The sequence below is a fragment of the Mustela erminea genome, chromosome 9 (genome assembly GCF_009829155.1).
Source record: "Mustela erminea isolate mMusErm1 chromosome 9, mMusErm1.Pri, whole genome shotgun sequence".
Taxonomy (NCBI): domain Eukaryota; kingdom Metazoa; phylum Chordata; class Mammalia; order Carnivora; family Mustelidae; genus Mustela; species Mustela erminea.
The window spans coordinates 59,215,736-59,232,454 of NC_045622.1; the positions used below are offsets into that span (position 1 = coordinate 59,215,736).

The following is a 16,719-nucleotide window of genomic DNA, read 5'->3' on the forward strand; positions in this document are numbered from 1 at the left end:
TTCTAAAATATTTCCTCTGCAAATCAAAACATATTTAAAAATTCTACTGTTCAAAATATGACATGGATTACTGTAGAAGATACGTTTAGGCAAGCAGACTTGTGTATAGATATGTATATATTCACATATGAATGTATTTGTGTGTACATATATTTTACGTATGTATACTTGTGAATAACACATATAAACTTGCCTCTTTATTTTCCACAATATCATGTACTGGATTGTAATAATATCTAAATGTGTGCAGATACGCACAACCTTTGTTTCAAGACTCTTTCTTTGCCAAATCCATCTCTCTGCTTGACACTCTTCTTATCTTTTTCACTGCATTAGTTTTAATTCAAAATATAACACTCAAATGTAATCTAAGAACAGGTAAAAGTAATTTGTAATAAAAAACAAGAAATAGTTGCTTGGAGTTGAGAGGGACTTACTTGGACGATGATTGTAATGTGGCATGAAGAAACTCTCTGAGCTACTGAAAATTTTGTCTTTTTTTTTTCTTTCTTAAAATTTAAATTGAATTAGCCAACATATAATATATCATTAGTTTTTGGTAGTGTTCAATGATTCATTAGTTGCATACAACACCCTGTGCTCTGTATTTTTCTTTGGATGATGGTTACACAGGAGCATACACATGTTAAATCTCACTAAAATGAATAAAATAAACTTATTATCTCTTGAATGGCATTTGGGTTTTCAGGGCTAGTCTGTAAATTATAATACAAGTCTTGTTGTAGATTTTTCTGTTTGCTTCTTTTTAGTATATACTAAGTAGTAGAACTGTTGGATTATGAAGGGAGATATATATTTCTTTGAAAGAAAAATTCAAATAGAAAGAAAAGAAGATGGGGCACGTGGGTGGCTCAGTCATTAAGCATCTGCCTTAGGCTTGGTCATGATCCCAGGGTCCTGGGATAGAGCCCCACATCCACTCCCTGCTCAGCGGGAAGCTTGCTTCTCCCTCTCCCATTCCCCCTGCTTGTGTTCCTTCTCTCCATGTCTCTCTCTGTGTCAAATAAATACAGACCTGTACCCCTGGGGATAGAGTATTATGCCTCCATCAGAAAGGATGAATACCCAACTTTTGTAGCAACATGGACGGGACTGGAAGAGATTATGCTGAGTGAAATAAGTCAAGCAGAGAGAGTCAATTATCATATGGTTTCACTTATTTGTGGAGCATAACAAATAGCATGGAGGACATGGGGACTTAGAGTGGAGAAGGGAGTTGGGGGAAATTGGAAGGGGAGGTGAACCATGAGAGACTATGGACTCTGAAAAACAATCTGAGGGTTTTGAAGGGACGGGGGGTGGGAGGTTGGGGTACCAGGTGGTGGGTATTATAGAGGGCACGGATTGCATGGAGCACGGGGTGTGGTGCAAAAATAATGAATACTGTTATGCTGGAAATAAAAAAAATATATAAAAAAAGAAAGAAAGAAAGAAAGAAGATTAAACCATATTAATATAGGACCTGACCAGAAAAAAAAATGGACATTAATATGTTTCAATAATTAAGCTATAAAATATAATGAGAAAAATCTCTAAAATATTTCTTGGCTAAAAATGATTGTACTCTTTTAATGAAAACTTCACATTAATGTAAGTGTATTAAAGAAAGGAGGGAGGGGGAAAATACTCCAAAGAGAACAGACAACTGACAGAGATCTTTTGAGAAAACTGTGTGAAGTAAGCATAAAAAGAGAGGGAGAGAAAAGAAGAAAAAGAAAAAGAGAAAGAAAAAAAAAAGGAACAAGAATTGAAAGACGAGAGATATGACAGAATAAAATATGGGAAATAAAGTGTAGAGAAAAGAAGGTGAGATAAGGTGGTGAGCAGAAAAGAAAGATGTCAGTCCTTAGCATAAATTCCTGAGGAAGCTGAGAATAAGAAAGAACATGAAAAATCAAAGAAAGATGACCCCCCCAAAAATGGCACATATAAGCATTTTCTTCTCTTCACAGACCAAACTGATTTTGTAGGTGAACTGAAGCTAGACTAATAATTCTGAGATTGGATGAATACTGACAACTTAAAGCCAAAAATTAAGTACACAAGTGAATAAAGAAGATGGTATCACATGAAGATACAGAGTTTCAGACTATTGAACCTCAGTTAGAAAAAAAAAAAAATCTAAGTGGAAATCCCTGCCTTTTGGCTGCTATCATCCAAAAGCCAGTAACCTACAGGCTTGCTAGAGAAAGACAGTTTGCCACCATCATATTGCCGTCAGTTAACTAATGATTTTCTATGTCAAATGACTAAACTAAAACTCTGGGTCAGAAAGCAGCCAACCTGTAAAATATGTTCCACATTCTGAGAGGAATAACCTGTTACTAACAATAACCTACAAAACTTGCCATCTGGGGGTTTTAAATACATCACAGTGACACAGTAAAAATGTTGCTACTGGAGTTATTGCCATTACCTTTCAAAAAAGAGAGGAGAGAATTTTTAAATATCTCAATGACCGTGGGAAGCTTGAAGAATGTGTTCCTTGAGAAAAGAAAATACTTAAAATTCATTTGAAGTTGAAAATTACTGTAAAATACTAGGCAAGAGTAACATTCTTTGCAGGAGGATCAGGAAGAAAAGGAGGAGGTGAAGGAGAAATAGGAGTAATAGTGTAGTAGTATTGGGAAAAGGAGAAGCAGGTGGAGCCAGATTACTATAGTATTTATTAGTGCAATAAAAATTACTATACTACTTCATCTCCATTAACAGAGAATGAACAACATAATTATACTTTACTTCTATGTCTTGAGAAATCTCCATTTCTCACATTCTGGTGTCCTCACTACTCATGAGCTTTTGCTCCAATTCCTCTAAACCTAACCCAAGATCAGAGAGTTCCCAGTTCTCATTCCAGGCAGACCCTTTCCTTCTAGAATCGAGGGAACTTTCTAACCTGATGGTACAAGGCCAGGCCAACTTACTCCTGGGAAGGAAACGTGGGGGTCAGAAGGATAATGACACACTGGGGAATCAGAAAGGTAATGAAGCTCTGGGATCCGCCCAGGCACTCAGGAAGGCTGAGAAAGCTTTCCTTTAATATCAACCTCTGCTGGAAATCTTGGTGGAAACCAAGATACTACTAGACGATTCACATGCCAAATCAGCCCTCAGCTCTATCCAGGTAAAGTTCTGCCCCTAGAGTTTTGGAACTAGGAGTTAGTAAGGAGCTGTAATGGATGCTTATTTTAGGAGAGAATGGAGAGACTAAGTTTTCCAATCCTGTTTTGTTCATTAATTTTATTATCCATTGCCATGTTATTTCCATTCTGTGTGTTTAGAATTTTTCATCCACCAAAGGATAAAGAGGGGGTTAGATCAGTGTAAATCTAATATAATTTAGACTTGAAAGAATTTTGCAGTTAATTTGGTCCCATCTTCTATGTATGGCCCTCTAACAATTTATGATACATGCAAAATGTTTTTCATGATTCTGGATTCTAGTCACCTGGATGCCTATTAGTTCTAATGTTCTTAGGTTCACTGAAAATTAAAAAAAAAAAAATGAGATAACCCACCACTTATATCTGTAGAGATGTGGAGTGTTTGAGTGATACAGAAAGGAAGAAAAATAGAGGATAATTGCAGGTCATGAAAAGCTTCAGTATCTCATCCATTTACATGCCATCTGGTCCTTTTTTGTGATGGAACAAAAGATACCTCAACCTCCTTTCTGACCTCTTGCCTCTGTTGGAGATCATGTATTAAAACCTTTCTTTCTCTTCTACACAGTAACTAAAAATGAGCCAGTGTCTTTTATGATAGCATTTAGGCCATTTTGAAAGCTAAATCATCAAATTCATGGCCTTGTTGTTTCTCATAGTAATTATATTTAAGTAACTCAGATGAAGTGGGCTCATCTCATTTAATTCCTAATAACTCGCAAAGTCTGCCAAGGAGTAATTGTTACAAAGATTTTGTAAAAATCAAGTGGCATTTTTTAACTGCATGGAAATCTACAAACTAGTTGGGACATCACCTTATTTTGGCTGTGGTCAATCTTATATACAGGAAGATGGAAGGAAGCTCTTTAGCTCTGAAATTTTCATCTTCTTGAGGAAATTTTTTTCATTTTTATCATCAAAAGTTTTCACTTTTGTTTGTTTTTTCTTGTCTCCTTGATGTTGTGCAGCCTGTTTCTGTCTTAATAAAATACCTTTTCAAAAACTGCTACAGATAAAATGTGAACCGTACCAACCACTGATGTGTTCTATATATGATCTCATTTAGCACTGGGGTAAGTAAGGATTTGTTGTTAATTTACAGATGGGTAAACTGGGGTGGTGTGTAAGGTAATTTGGCAGGATCCCACAAAATATAAATGTGTGTGCGTGGTGGGGGACTCATCTATCAGTTTCATATCCTTGATTTTAACCACTTGTTGATTCCTAGATAACTATTCTCTGAAAAAGGCAATATCATCAAGTTAATGCAGCTAAGTACAATATTTCTGCCTTTACAATATCAGCCAGTTATTGAACGATTATTTAGGAGATACCGATTTATTAAGATTTTGAGATTTCTTTCTCTCTTAGCTTCTATCAACTGGAAACTCACATTCATAACTATTAGCAACATTCTCCACATATTCCATCATTTCTACCACCACATACATCCAAATGTAACATGGAGACATCAAAGGAAACCATTTTACACAATATGGCTTTAATCCATATTTTATGACTACTTTGACTATTGTCTGCTCATTAGTATTCTTGCAGGAAGACAAGCTAAGAGAACTCAATGTCCCTCCACCAATTACTTTTCATTCATGTAATAATTATTATACCAAAAATTCCTTTGATATGTCCACACATGTACTTTATGTGACTATGACACAGCTGTTTATATGACTATTTCCAAGAGATTGCCCAAGAAAGAAATAGACTTCCATTACTATACCTAAAAGGTTCCATTTTTCAGGTTCTATGGATATCATCAGATTAGAGGAAAACTTGTTGTGGGAGTTATTTCAATCAATGTGTTGACATGGAAAGACTGGTATAAAGTGTGAACCAGGTTAGCCATCAGAGAATGATTAATGCAACAGATACTTGGGAAATAAAAAATGAATTTCTTAAAAGTGAAATTTGAATCCCCTTAAAGAGAAATCAGATCAGGGCACCTGGGTGGCTCAGTGGGTTAAAGCCTCTGCCTTCCGCTCAGGTCATGATCCTAGGATCCTGGGATCAAGCCCCGCATCAGGCTCTCTGCTTAGCAGGGAGCCTGCTTCCTCCTCTTTCTCTGCCTGCCTCTCTGCCTACTTGTGATCTCTGTCTGTCAAATAAATAAAATCTTTTAAAAAAAAAGAGAGAAGTCAGATCAATTCTGTAAAAAGTATAAAAACAGGGAGTTGTAAGATTAGCTCATGATATTCAGAGGTGCCTCAGGATTCAAATCACAGCAATTATCATAGTGTAATGTATAGAATCTTAATACAGAGTCATAGTATAGTGTAAAGTTATTAATAAGAATGTAAGACTCCCACTGTGAAACCAGAGGGTTTCCACACAGATTACTGAGTGATCCATTGACATTTAGCTTGTGAAGAGAAAACATCATATTCATCCAGGAGTATGGTATCTCTAAACCGATTCTGCTTCTGCCTGCATCCTGTCTTATTTTTAGCTGTTACTCATCTTAAAATGTTTCTCTATTCTTTTTCTAATTTCCTAAGCCCCTCTGTAAAAAACATCCTCCATATTCTACACTTCCTATTCCACTCAACAAATCCACTTTGAAATTAAGTGAACTTAATTCATTCAGACAACTAAACATCCCTGGTTGCCTGTGACAACAGACCACCCTCTTCAAATCTTCTTGAAGGGCCACACTTAATGTCCTGTCAGTGATTTGTTCAATGTCTTTATGATGAAAACTGAGTAAATATACAGCTAGACTCTCTCCCACCAATCCTCATTTGAGAGCCAATGTCACAGATTCAGGGATCTATAACCGCTCCCCGGGACCAGGAATAATATTGGTTGAGGATAAGGCTCTCATTAGCTATGTACTCACCCACATAGAAGAGAAATGGGGTTCTTCTAGGTCCACAAGATGCCCAGAGGGGATCTGCATTTACAGCAAAATTGGACTGATATCTACAAGGAAATAAAGAAGGAAAGCCTACAGAAGGTGTTTCAAACACCTGAGTGTAGAGGTCATGGGAAATGCAAAAGATCAGTGATCTCAGACTTGTGATTTCCATTTCCACAAAAAATGTCAGAAATCCTAACACTCTCCCTTGTTCACATATGAGTCTAGTGGAGGTTTTGTTTTGTTTATTTTGTTTTGTTTTATATTTTTATTTATTTATTTGACAGAGAGAGTGAGAGGACACAAGCAGGGCGGACAGTGGGGAGAGAGAGGGAGAAGTGGACTCCCTGATGAGCAGGGAGCCCAGTGCGGGGCTCAATCCCAGGACCCTGGGATCATGACCTGAGCCAAAGGCAGACGCCTAACCATCTGAGCCACCCAGGTGCCCCTCTAGTGGAGGTTTTGTAGGATTACTTGCTATTGCTATGTTGGCATGTAGCGTTAAACCTCCAAATAATCTGTGGCCAAACTGTCATCCAAAGTACTGAACTTATTTCTTAAAGCTCTATATGTCTGAGTAATAGTAGGGTCTGTGTATTTTCACTTCCCACTCCGATTCTTTTTCTACAGGAATGAGAATTAATGGTGAAAAGAGAGATCACTAACTTCCATGGCATCCATTAACATGTCATATATTGACCCTACAACAGTAATGCTAATTGGGATCCCTGGACTAGAGCACGTGCAATTTTGGATTGGGTTTTCTTTCTTTGTAATATGCGTGGTGGCTCTTCTGGGAAATATCATTTTACTGATCATCATCCCAGCAGAACGCAGTCTGCATCAACCCATGTACATCTTCCTGGCAGTGTTGGCAGCCACTGATATAGGACTCTGTGTAGCCATTGCTCCCAAGATGTTGGCCATCTTCTGGTTTGGGTCTTGCTCCATGACTTTTGATGCTTGCTTAGCCCAGCTTTTCTTCATCCATGCCTTGCAGGGCATGGAATCTGGCATCCTGTTGGCGATGGCCTTTGACCGCTATGTTGCCATCTGTGATCCACTGAGACACACATCCGTCCTCACACCTTTCATTCTGGTTACTATGGTGCTGGTTGTGGCAATTCGGGCAATGGTGCTTGTTGGCATTTTACCAGTTTTAATCAAAAGACTACATCTTTTCCATTCCATTGTAATTGCCCACTCTTACTGTGAGCACATGGCTGTGGTCAAGTTAGCTGCAGAAGATGTCAGAGTCAATAAGACGTGTGGTCTCCTTGTAGGTTTTACCATATTAGGATTTGACATGATTTTTATCCTCATTTCCTATATCCTTATTTTCCAAGCTGTTTTTCGTCTACACCAAAAGGAGGCACGGCTCAAAGCATTTAATACATGTACAGCTCACATTTTTGTTTTCCTTGAATTTTATATTCTTGCCTTCTTCTCCTTCTTTAGCCACCGTTTTGGACATGTTGCTCCCCCTACCCACATTCTTCTGTCTACCATCTATCTCCTTGTGCCACCCGCACTCAATCCTATTGTTTACGGTGTAAAAAACAAGGTAATCCGTAAACGTGTGGCACAGATTTTTTTTCTGAATCATCAATCCCAGCAGTAAACTATTAAATGGTTATGTTCTTGGAGAGAATATTTTCACTTCCTAGGGGTAGAGACAAGTTGAACTCTGTCTCTACCCCTAGGTAGAGAACTGTGCCTGCATCATCTTTCCCAGTTAAGCAGCTGTGTTCATTATTAGAGGCTTTACTTCAAGATGCCCAAACTTAAAGACATTTATTAAAAGGCATTTATTTCACAAACTATAGCTAGGATGAAATAAAATCTGTTCAGGTTAAGCCTGCTATTACCTCTATTCATGCATTTAAATTATAATTTTATCTTTATCAATGTCTTCCTTTTTGTTTAATTTATAATTCTTTTAATTTTTTATAAGAAAGTTTTCTGATTTTCAAACTTTTGTCCTTTGGAATATTTACATTATAAGCTTGGGATTTCTTTTCAACCACTGCTTTTGTTGCATCCCACCGTTATTGACATTTTATCTTAACACACAGTCAATTCCAATAAAAGTAAGAAACTGTCATGCATAGTTTCCTAACTTAAACTTTAAATAAACCAACTCAAGACCTCTCATTTTGAGGAGTTCCATATGTCTGCATTCCCAATGTGATATGGGATATCACCTGCTATATGATAGCAGAGAATATTGGCTAAGCTCTAGGATAGAATATTCTAGTATAACAGTCACAACTAAAAGGTTTTTGTCCAGCTCTACAGTGGTGACGCTGATATAAACACTGTTGCCCATAGAACATCACCAGGTCAAACTGGCACCGCCACTTCTGCATCTGCCCTTGAAGTCTGGCTGTTCTACAAAAACTCCATCCCTCAGGGAGAGATGCAGAAGTTTCTAGGTATTTCTCCATGAGTGGGAGTTCTAGTGGAGTAAAAGCCAACCCACAGATCTGCTGTTGAGGCATTTGGAGTCACTGCAGCACTGATGCACAGTTTCATATCCTATCTCTCTGTCTAGCATTGTGGTCTGGTATGTACCTTTAGCATTTGTCCTATCTCATGGCAGGGACCTCACACATATCCCTTATTGATAAATGCCAAAGCCTGTTGCCCTTTGGTATATGGGCTTGCAGGTATACCTTCCTAATGCCAGCCAAGAGGAACGAGTTAGTTTAGCCAGTAACCATCATCCATACCAATGGCATTATCATTCACTTTATCTCAGTTATGTCTAGGACCATTTTATAGTCTATAAGTGGAGAAGGTAAGTCTTTCTCCCAGCACAAATTTACCTTCACTCCAACTTTCATAATCTTTTCTCTGGATTTGGGTCCTTAGATATGAGTAGTAATTCAGTCATGGTGAGGGAAACTTTGCCTGAGTCATCTTTCCCAGTTAAGCAGCTGAGTCAGTTGTTTGCTTGCATGTCTAACATTATTTTATAGCATGGTGCACAATATCGTTCTGTGCCAGTAAGGCACAATTCCTGAGTTACGAACAGTAAAGCTGTCATTCCTGCTACAACCAGAAGTCTGTTACTTCACTCACATAATCAAGTTATCTCTTTTCCTTGTATGGTCACAATAAGACCTGGAACATGAGACGAATGCTTTATCCCTCTAGACATCTACCTTTTGTTCCCTCAGACCACCTCATCCATTTTTATACCACATTTTCAAAATGTGAAAATCTTTACTGAATTTATGTATTAAATAATTTATTTTATGCAATTTCTAAAATGCCCTCTCTCTGTTAGGTGGACCTTATATGAAGCAAAGAGCCCATATGCTTCATATCATCCTTGTTTGTTACTACATCTTCAGCACTTACTGGGCCATAGTAGAATTCTAACATACATTCATTGTGTGAATCTTTTCTAATTATGCAGCTGGCTGACCTATTATGTGTTTAGTGGCCTAGCATCCTGACTACCAGAATGTGTTGTAATTGATCTAGAAATAATTGAAGACACTTCTTCAATATTAATTAGTATTCATACACACAGATCCAGAAAACAAAACAACAACAACAACAACAACAACAAAAAAAACACACAGGCAAAAAAACTTTACCTATGATAGTGGGATCATGAGCCAAAGTCATCACTTTTATCTTAAGTATATCTCTGTACATTCAGTATAAATCTGAATATGAAAATGATTCTGAGAATATTATTCTGGCTTTTTAAAAGAAAACTTTATTTATTTGACAAAGAGAGCGAGAGAGAGAGAGTACAAGCAGGAGAAGCAGTAGAGGGAGAGGTAAAAGCAGTAGAAGGAGAGGGAGAAGCAGGATCCCCGCGGAGCAGGGGAGTCCCGATGTTGAACTTGATCCCAGGATGCTGGGTTCATGACCTGAGCTGAAGGCAGTTGCTTAACCAACTGAGCCACCAAGGTGCCCCAGTCTGGATTTCTAAATGGACTCTTTTCTTCTTTCTTGAATCTTCTTCTTTTCTATGTTCACTGGCAAATTTTCATCATTTTTCAGCAGAACTAATAAAAATATACCCGTAAACAGTGAAGTTATTTCCTATTTCCCTGATTCCAATTTAAACACAGTTGCTGAACCATTTTTACTTCCAGGATCTGACTTTTCAAGATCCTGATAAATTAATTCCAGTGGAGCCTAATTACATGTAGGAAAAATCTTTAAAGTGTCAAGATTATTTTCTGAAATAACTCCTGTCAATGTCTTCATATCATCATTGAAGAAACTGAGGCAGAAAGCTACCATATCTTCATAAGTTACAACATAGTTTGTAAGTGGTTGTTTGGAGATTCAAACCTGAGCAGTTGTCTCAAACATGACCTTTTATTGCCTCTCTTAGAATTGTATATATGCAAATATATATATCTTATCTAAGGCAATGTGTAATAGAGGATAATAAAAGAAATTTAGACTACAATAAATATGAACACACAGTTAGCACTTTATTTTGAAGGGAGAAAGTGTGAAATCATATGGCAGTCAGCAAAAAAGTGGTCATGTTATACCTGGCACCTGATAACCCACTTGTCCAGAAAGAAGAAATAAAAATTTCAAGGTAAAAACTGACATGATCCTGAATAAATATACATGGAAAGAGGTATTCTAGCTGCAGCAGAAATTGTTAACATATACTAATATGGACTAATGAAAAAACTGTTTTAACAATAGATCTTAAAGAAGCCTAAATCTTTGTATTACATACAATACTGACTATCTTACACAACATTCCATATAAATATGAGTCATTGAACTTCAAAACAGGAAAAAAAAGGCATATCACAGTCAAGAGTAAATTATAAAGAAATTATAAAGAAAGATTATTAAGAAAGAAAAATTATGAAGAAAGATAAATTATAAGAAAATACCAGAACAAAATATTCTCCTGTTTGTAATATAGATTGGGGGTAGATGGTATTAGAATATGCAAGACCTTCAAAGAATGACAACTACAGATATTTTCAAAGAATCAACGGAGTCAACCTGAACCACAGTGAGGAAACAGATAAAAGAAAAATGGTAGGACAATTTTTGATATCATCAGGACTTCGAGAAGAGTGTTTGTGGGAAGCAATTTCATTTAAAAACTTTAAAAGAATTATAGGTATGCAGAGTAAAATAAGACTACATGAAAAAAAATTCCAAGAAGAACTCTCTACACAGCATATCCTGACAATTTCTTCATCCATCCATTCAGAAATCTTGCCAAAACCAGTCCAATTTCCAATTTTACAGATTTAAACTGCCTTCAGTCTTATCATTCAGGAGATATAAACATTCCTGTTAGTGAAGACCTACAAATGTACAACAACACAGGAAAAGTCAGAGATATGAGTCAGTAAAATATCTCTGATTAAGCTGATAAGACTGAACAATAGAATAGTCCTGTGGAGCAAACATGGCAGATAAGAGCACATAGTAGTGTAGATATTGGATCATCAGGCAAATATGTTAGGAATAAATAACCTAAATCTGCCATTTCCCAAGAAATTCTCTGAAGAACAAAATCCAGTCAATGATAATTAATACTTTAAATATCAAAAGTAGAAGATATAGGGATTGGGCTTTTAGAAGGAGAGTTAATTTTTCTTTTTTCCTCTATAAGTCAACAACTTAGTGAAAGAATAGTTGAAAAGGTTCTTGTTTCAGAATTTGTGAAATGTGAAAGCTTGAATCGATCTCTAATCCTCTTGGTTCTAATACCATAGATCATTGGGTTCACCATGGGTGAAACAAGGAGGTTGATGTTAGCCACAAAGACGTGAATATGAGGAGCCACATGTTGACCAAACCTGTGAGTAAGGAAAGTGAAAAAAGCAGGAGTGTAGGCCATTAAAATCACACACACGGGATCCACAAGTGCCCAAGGTCTTGAGTCGAGCAGCCTTGGATGGAAGATGGAAAACCGTGTAAAGGATAATAACACAGGAACATAGGATCAGTAGGAAATCTAAACCTCCAGTGAAGAAGGCAGCAGTCAGACTGTAGATTCTGCAGATCCTGGTTTCCACACAAGCAAGCTTGATCAGAGCCATAAATTCACAGGAAGTGTGAGGGATGATATTAGTTCTATAGTAAGGAAGCCACCGAAGCATGAAGGGTTGAGGGCTGAAGAGCAAAACCCCACAGAAGACAATAGCCAGCCCCAAGTTCTTGATGACTCTATGTGTCAGGATAGTAGAATGTCTCAGAGGATCGCAGATTGCCACATACCTGTCAAAGGCCATGGCCAAGATAAAACCTGATGCCATGCTGTATAGTGAATGAATGAGAAACACTTATACAAGGCAGGCCTGGCTTCAAAATAGATCTCCCTGCTGTGGAACCAAAAAATGCTGAGGATTTTGGGCACAACAGTAGTGGAGAGACCAAGTCAGCCACAGAGAGCATACAGAGGAAGAACATGGGCTCATGCAGATTGGAATCTGCTCTGATAATAAATAGAATAGCAAAATTACCCATGAGAGCTCCCAAGTAGACAAGGCAGAAGGGCACTGACAGCCAAGTGTGGATGGCCTCCATCCCTGGAGTGCCAAGGAGAAGAAAAGTACTGGGATGGAAATTCATATCATTTGACATGATGGAAACTCCTGGCTGAATTCAGTTGTAGGATGGTGTAGACTCTTTCATGTTCATTTGTCCATTCATTTACTGATGTTTTCATTTGTTAATTTATATAAAATATTTGGCAATGTTTTATACCCTAAGGAGACAATGATAAATAGGATGCAATCTACTCTAACTTTAGAATTTAACATTCTAATAGTGGAAAAACTGATGCAAACCAATGATTACATTCCCTAGTGATTACTGCAATAAAAGTTATGTGAATAAACCGGGAGATTTATTTCACTTGTATGAGTCAGAGGATTCATGGTTATGATGCTTAATCTTGGTTCTGAAGCATTCTGGACCTTTAAAATAAGGATAAAATTATACCTCAAATCAAGTTCACAATCAGAAGACATCAGTGCCTCTACTGAGAGATCAAAGAATGTCCTTTGGTTTGTATGTGGGTGAAGATGAAGTAGTTTTTTGAGACCTAAGCTTTTATCTCTGCCTCCTTGTGCTATCAGCTTCACTGGTGAAACCACCATGATACACTGTTAATTGGCAAAAGAAAATTTCTATGTATTATACATAATATGGTTGCCTAAATAATATCCTTTGTATATACCACAGCAGTGAGAAAAGTCCAAAATATTACAAACCAATCCGTTAGCAGAATTTGGGAATTGTACACCCAAGGAGACAGTAGCAAAGTATTGCTTTTTTATAACAATACTTATTTAAAGAAAAAAAAAGTTGTATAACAGACAAGCATTATTTTTCCTTTTTGAAGAAAAAAAGGTAAGGCATTAGTGATTTCTCACTAGTTCTAACAAGTTTCATTTTCATTTTCATTTGCTTCAAATGACTTTCTAATGTTTCTTTTGATTTCCTTGATCTATTTAGAAGTATGGCATTGTTTTCCATATATCCTGGGAGGGGCTCTCTAGGGCAATTGCTATTACATGGGAATTATCATAGCAGAACTCTAACTGTAATTCCCTCACTTCATTTAGAATTCACTTGTCCAGAACTGTTCCTTAAACAGATTTATATGGCAATGAAACTGTAGAATGAAAAGAACAGGAGATTCTTTCCTAAATTTTACTAGATTATCCACTATGTTACATCTAATTAGCATGTATTAATAAATAATATTAATTTCATATAATCTAGGTTCTTCTTCTAAGGAATGAGAGGTAAAAGTGACAGCAAAACGTTCTAAGCCAGGGCACATCTGCCTGTTTCTCTTCAAATTAAACAAAATTAGGAGCCACCCTCTTTATGACAGGAAACAATTTTTGAAGCAGGCAATAATCCTCATGCCTCAGTTAATGTCTCAATCCTCCTTCAAGCACCTCCTCTTTCCTCCAACCTCCCATTCAACAGGGTCAGAATTCAGAGTTTTGCAGGCTGTGGGGTCTAGCAGAGAGCTGAGGTGTGCATGCTCACAGGTCCTGCTGTTTGTTAACTCTGAGGACAGTTTACAAACCAGATACACAAGGACAATGATTGTGGCACATGATAACCTTAGAGAGACAGAAATCACAGCAACTAAAACCTGCTGAAGATATAGGAAAGAGAGAGCTTATAAAAGTGAAAACCGCAGGTTCGATTACTGTTCCAAAGATGACCCAAAGGGTGATTGAGCAGAAAACTCCAACTCTGTTGAGAAATATATAGAAGATGCAGAACTTCTCAGAGCCATGGTTCCAACACCCACTTCAGGTGTAGTCAGAGAAAAAGGATTAAAAAGAATTAAAAGGATTACTACTTCTGCAGCCTAGAGGATGGCCGGGAGAACTGATAAACATCATTCAATTTTGGAGTTGGGAAACAGTGAGCATAGGCTGCTCTTTCTCATTTAAAATGAATAAGAAGTGACTCTTAATCTCACAAAACAAACTGAGGGTTGCTGGGGGGAGGGGGTTTGGGAGAAGTGAGTGGGATTATGGACATTGGGGAGGGTATGTGCTTTGGTGAGTGCTGTGAAGTGTGTAAACCTGGTGATTCACAGACCTGTACCCCTGGGGATAAAAACATATGTTTATAAAAAATAAAAAATTTAAAAAAAAATTAAAAAAATAAAAAAAATAAAAAATTTTAAAAAAAATTAATTAAAAAAAATTCAAATTCGGGAAATATTTACTGAATGTCCAGCACATAAAAAAATGCACTTTAAGTATTTGTTGAATGAACAACATATAACCAGTCAATGGGCATATAGATTATGACGCTATCAGGCTATGATTAAAGCAAAGTACTCAATTTAAAATGAATAAGAAAAAAAGACAAAAAAGGAAATCCATAAACAATGAATTTTGGAACACTGAAAAAAATTAAATTAAAAAAAAAGGAAATCCCAAATTACTTGTTAATGGAATTGGGAATTGGCCTAATAAATACTTTATTTCAATATTTTTTTGCATAGTTGCTTTATTTCAGCAAATAAAACAGTTTAGAAATGAGATAGTAGTATGTAAAGGACAAGTAAAGCACACCCATCATTGTTCAATTAAATTTGCTTTTCAGATTGGCTTTTCAATGAAAGAGAAAATCAAGTTCAAAACAACACGACCTTGTAAAATTGTAAAGTATGAGAACATTGTCATCTGCATGGCATAATGCTAATTGTGCGTTTGTAGTAAATTCATAGAGTTCGTTGGCTTTATTATATGAATGTTAAAAGAAAAATAAATAGACATTGAATTAAGAATTTTAAAATAACACCAACAATAACCTCTAGAAAAATAGGAGCAAGGCAATAATGAAAATAAAAAGGAAGGGTGATCTGGCAGAACAGTAAAATATTACAAGTATATGATTTAAAAGAGAGGAAAATCTGATAAGAGTCTTCCAAATTTAAGAAAAGCTACAGAGAAAAATTAAGCAAATTTAGAAACTCTGAACAGCAATTGAAATATTGAGTGTGAAATTCCACATACATTTCACTGTAGGGAATTATGTGGCCCATGCAGAAGACCCATTACCAAAAGAATATTCTTCTGTACAAATTTTCTTTCCAGGGCGCCTGGGTGGCTCAGTGGGTTAAGCCGCTGCCTTCGGCTCAGGTCATGATCTCAGGGTCCTGGGATCGAGTCCCACATCGGGCTCTCTGCTCAGCAGGAAGCCTGCTTCCCTCTCTCTCTCTCTCTCTCTCTCTCTGCCTGCCTCTCTACCTACCTGTGATCTCTCTCTGTCAAATAAACAAATAAAATCTTAAAAAAAAAAAAATAAATAAATAAACAAATTTTCTTTCCATAGGCATCAACCATTGTAATCACCGTTCTTTGATGTTTACTTTCTTCTGGAGATTTAGTGACTGGGTCCTGAATGAACAATTCAGAGCCCTTTGAGTATTCTGCTGTAAGGAGTAAGAACATGAAGGAGGGGGCAGCCTGGATCCTGTTTGGGACATTGTCATATTGTCTATTTCCCCGGAAGCCAAGTGGCACAATACCTGCTTGGAATTATTTTCTCTGGGTCCCCTTGAAGCTACAGGAACTGATTTTTCTTTGGTAAGTCTCAAAGCTCCTGCTTCTCTCTTCAGCAAACAGGACAAACGCAGTTAGCCTTCCTGGGCATGCAGAATTGGAAAAACAGAATAAACTTACAACCCCTCTCTTTCCAAGTGCTTCCTTCTGTATCACAGCCTAGAACTCTTCACTCTCAGATCCTTGATTAGAAAACCTGGGTTGTCCTTGCATCTGGTGTACACCCGCTTCGTCTTAGGATTTGACTAAATAGGAGGTCAAAGAGCTGCTACTTTTTGGTCCCTTGTTCTCACTGCCATTAGTTATCCTTGGAAAACCTCAGCTGGGTTGCCTGCCATTTCTGGAGAAAAGATCAGATGGGAATAGTGTAAAGCTACCGGAGAGAAGGAAAATCGTGGTACAAGAAACATCATAGTCAAATCAAAATTGATAGGACTGATAGAATGAAAGAGAAAAGCATAATAAAAATGATTTTATGGCCTCTTGTTAATTTGATAAGGAAGTTCCTTCATAGAAGATACTAATCATCGTCCCATGATTTCCTCACTCTTACTGCCTGAGGGCTCATTTGAATCTTCCAATGCTATTCGGCTTTCAT

At 37.1% G+C, this 16,719-nt stretch overlaps 1 protein-coding gene and 1 pseudogene across 1 annotated transcript; one reads left to right on the forward strand and one right to left on the reverse strand.

The window, feature by feature from the left end:
- Positions 1-6,727: 6,727 nt before the first annotated feature.
- LOC116599774 (olfactory receptor 52A1-like) lies at positions 6,728-7,678 on the forward strand. The gene has a single exon (XM_032359751.1). It carries the CDS (start codon positions 6,728-6,730, stop codon positions 7,676-7,678), a length of 951 nt encoding a protein of 316 aa, XP_032215642.1.
- A 4,005-nt stretch (positions 7,679-11,683) lies between these two features.
- LOC116599775 lies at positions 11,684-12,657 on the reverse strand (annotated as a pseudogene).
- Between the last annotated feature and the right edge of the window lie 4,062 nt (positions 12,658-16,719).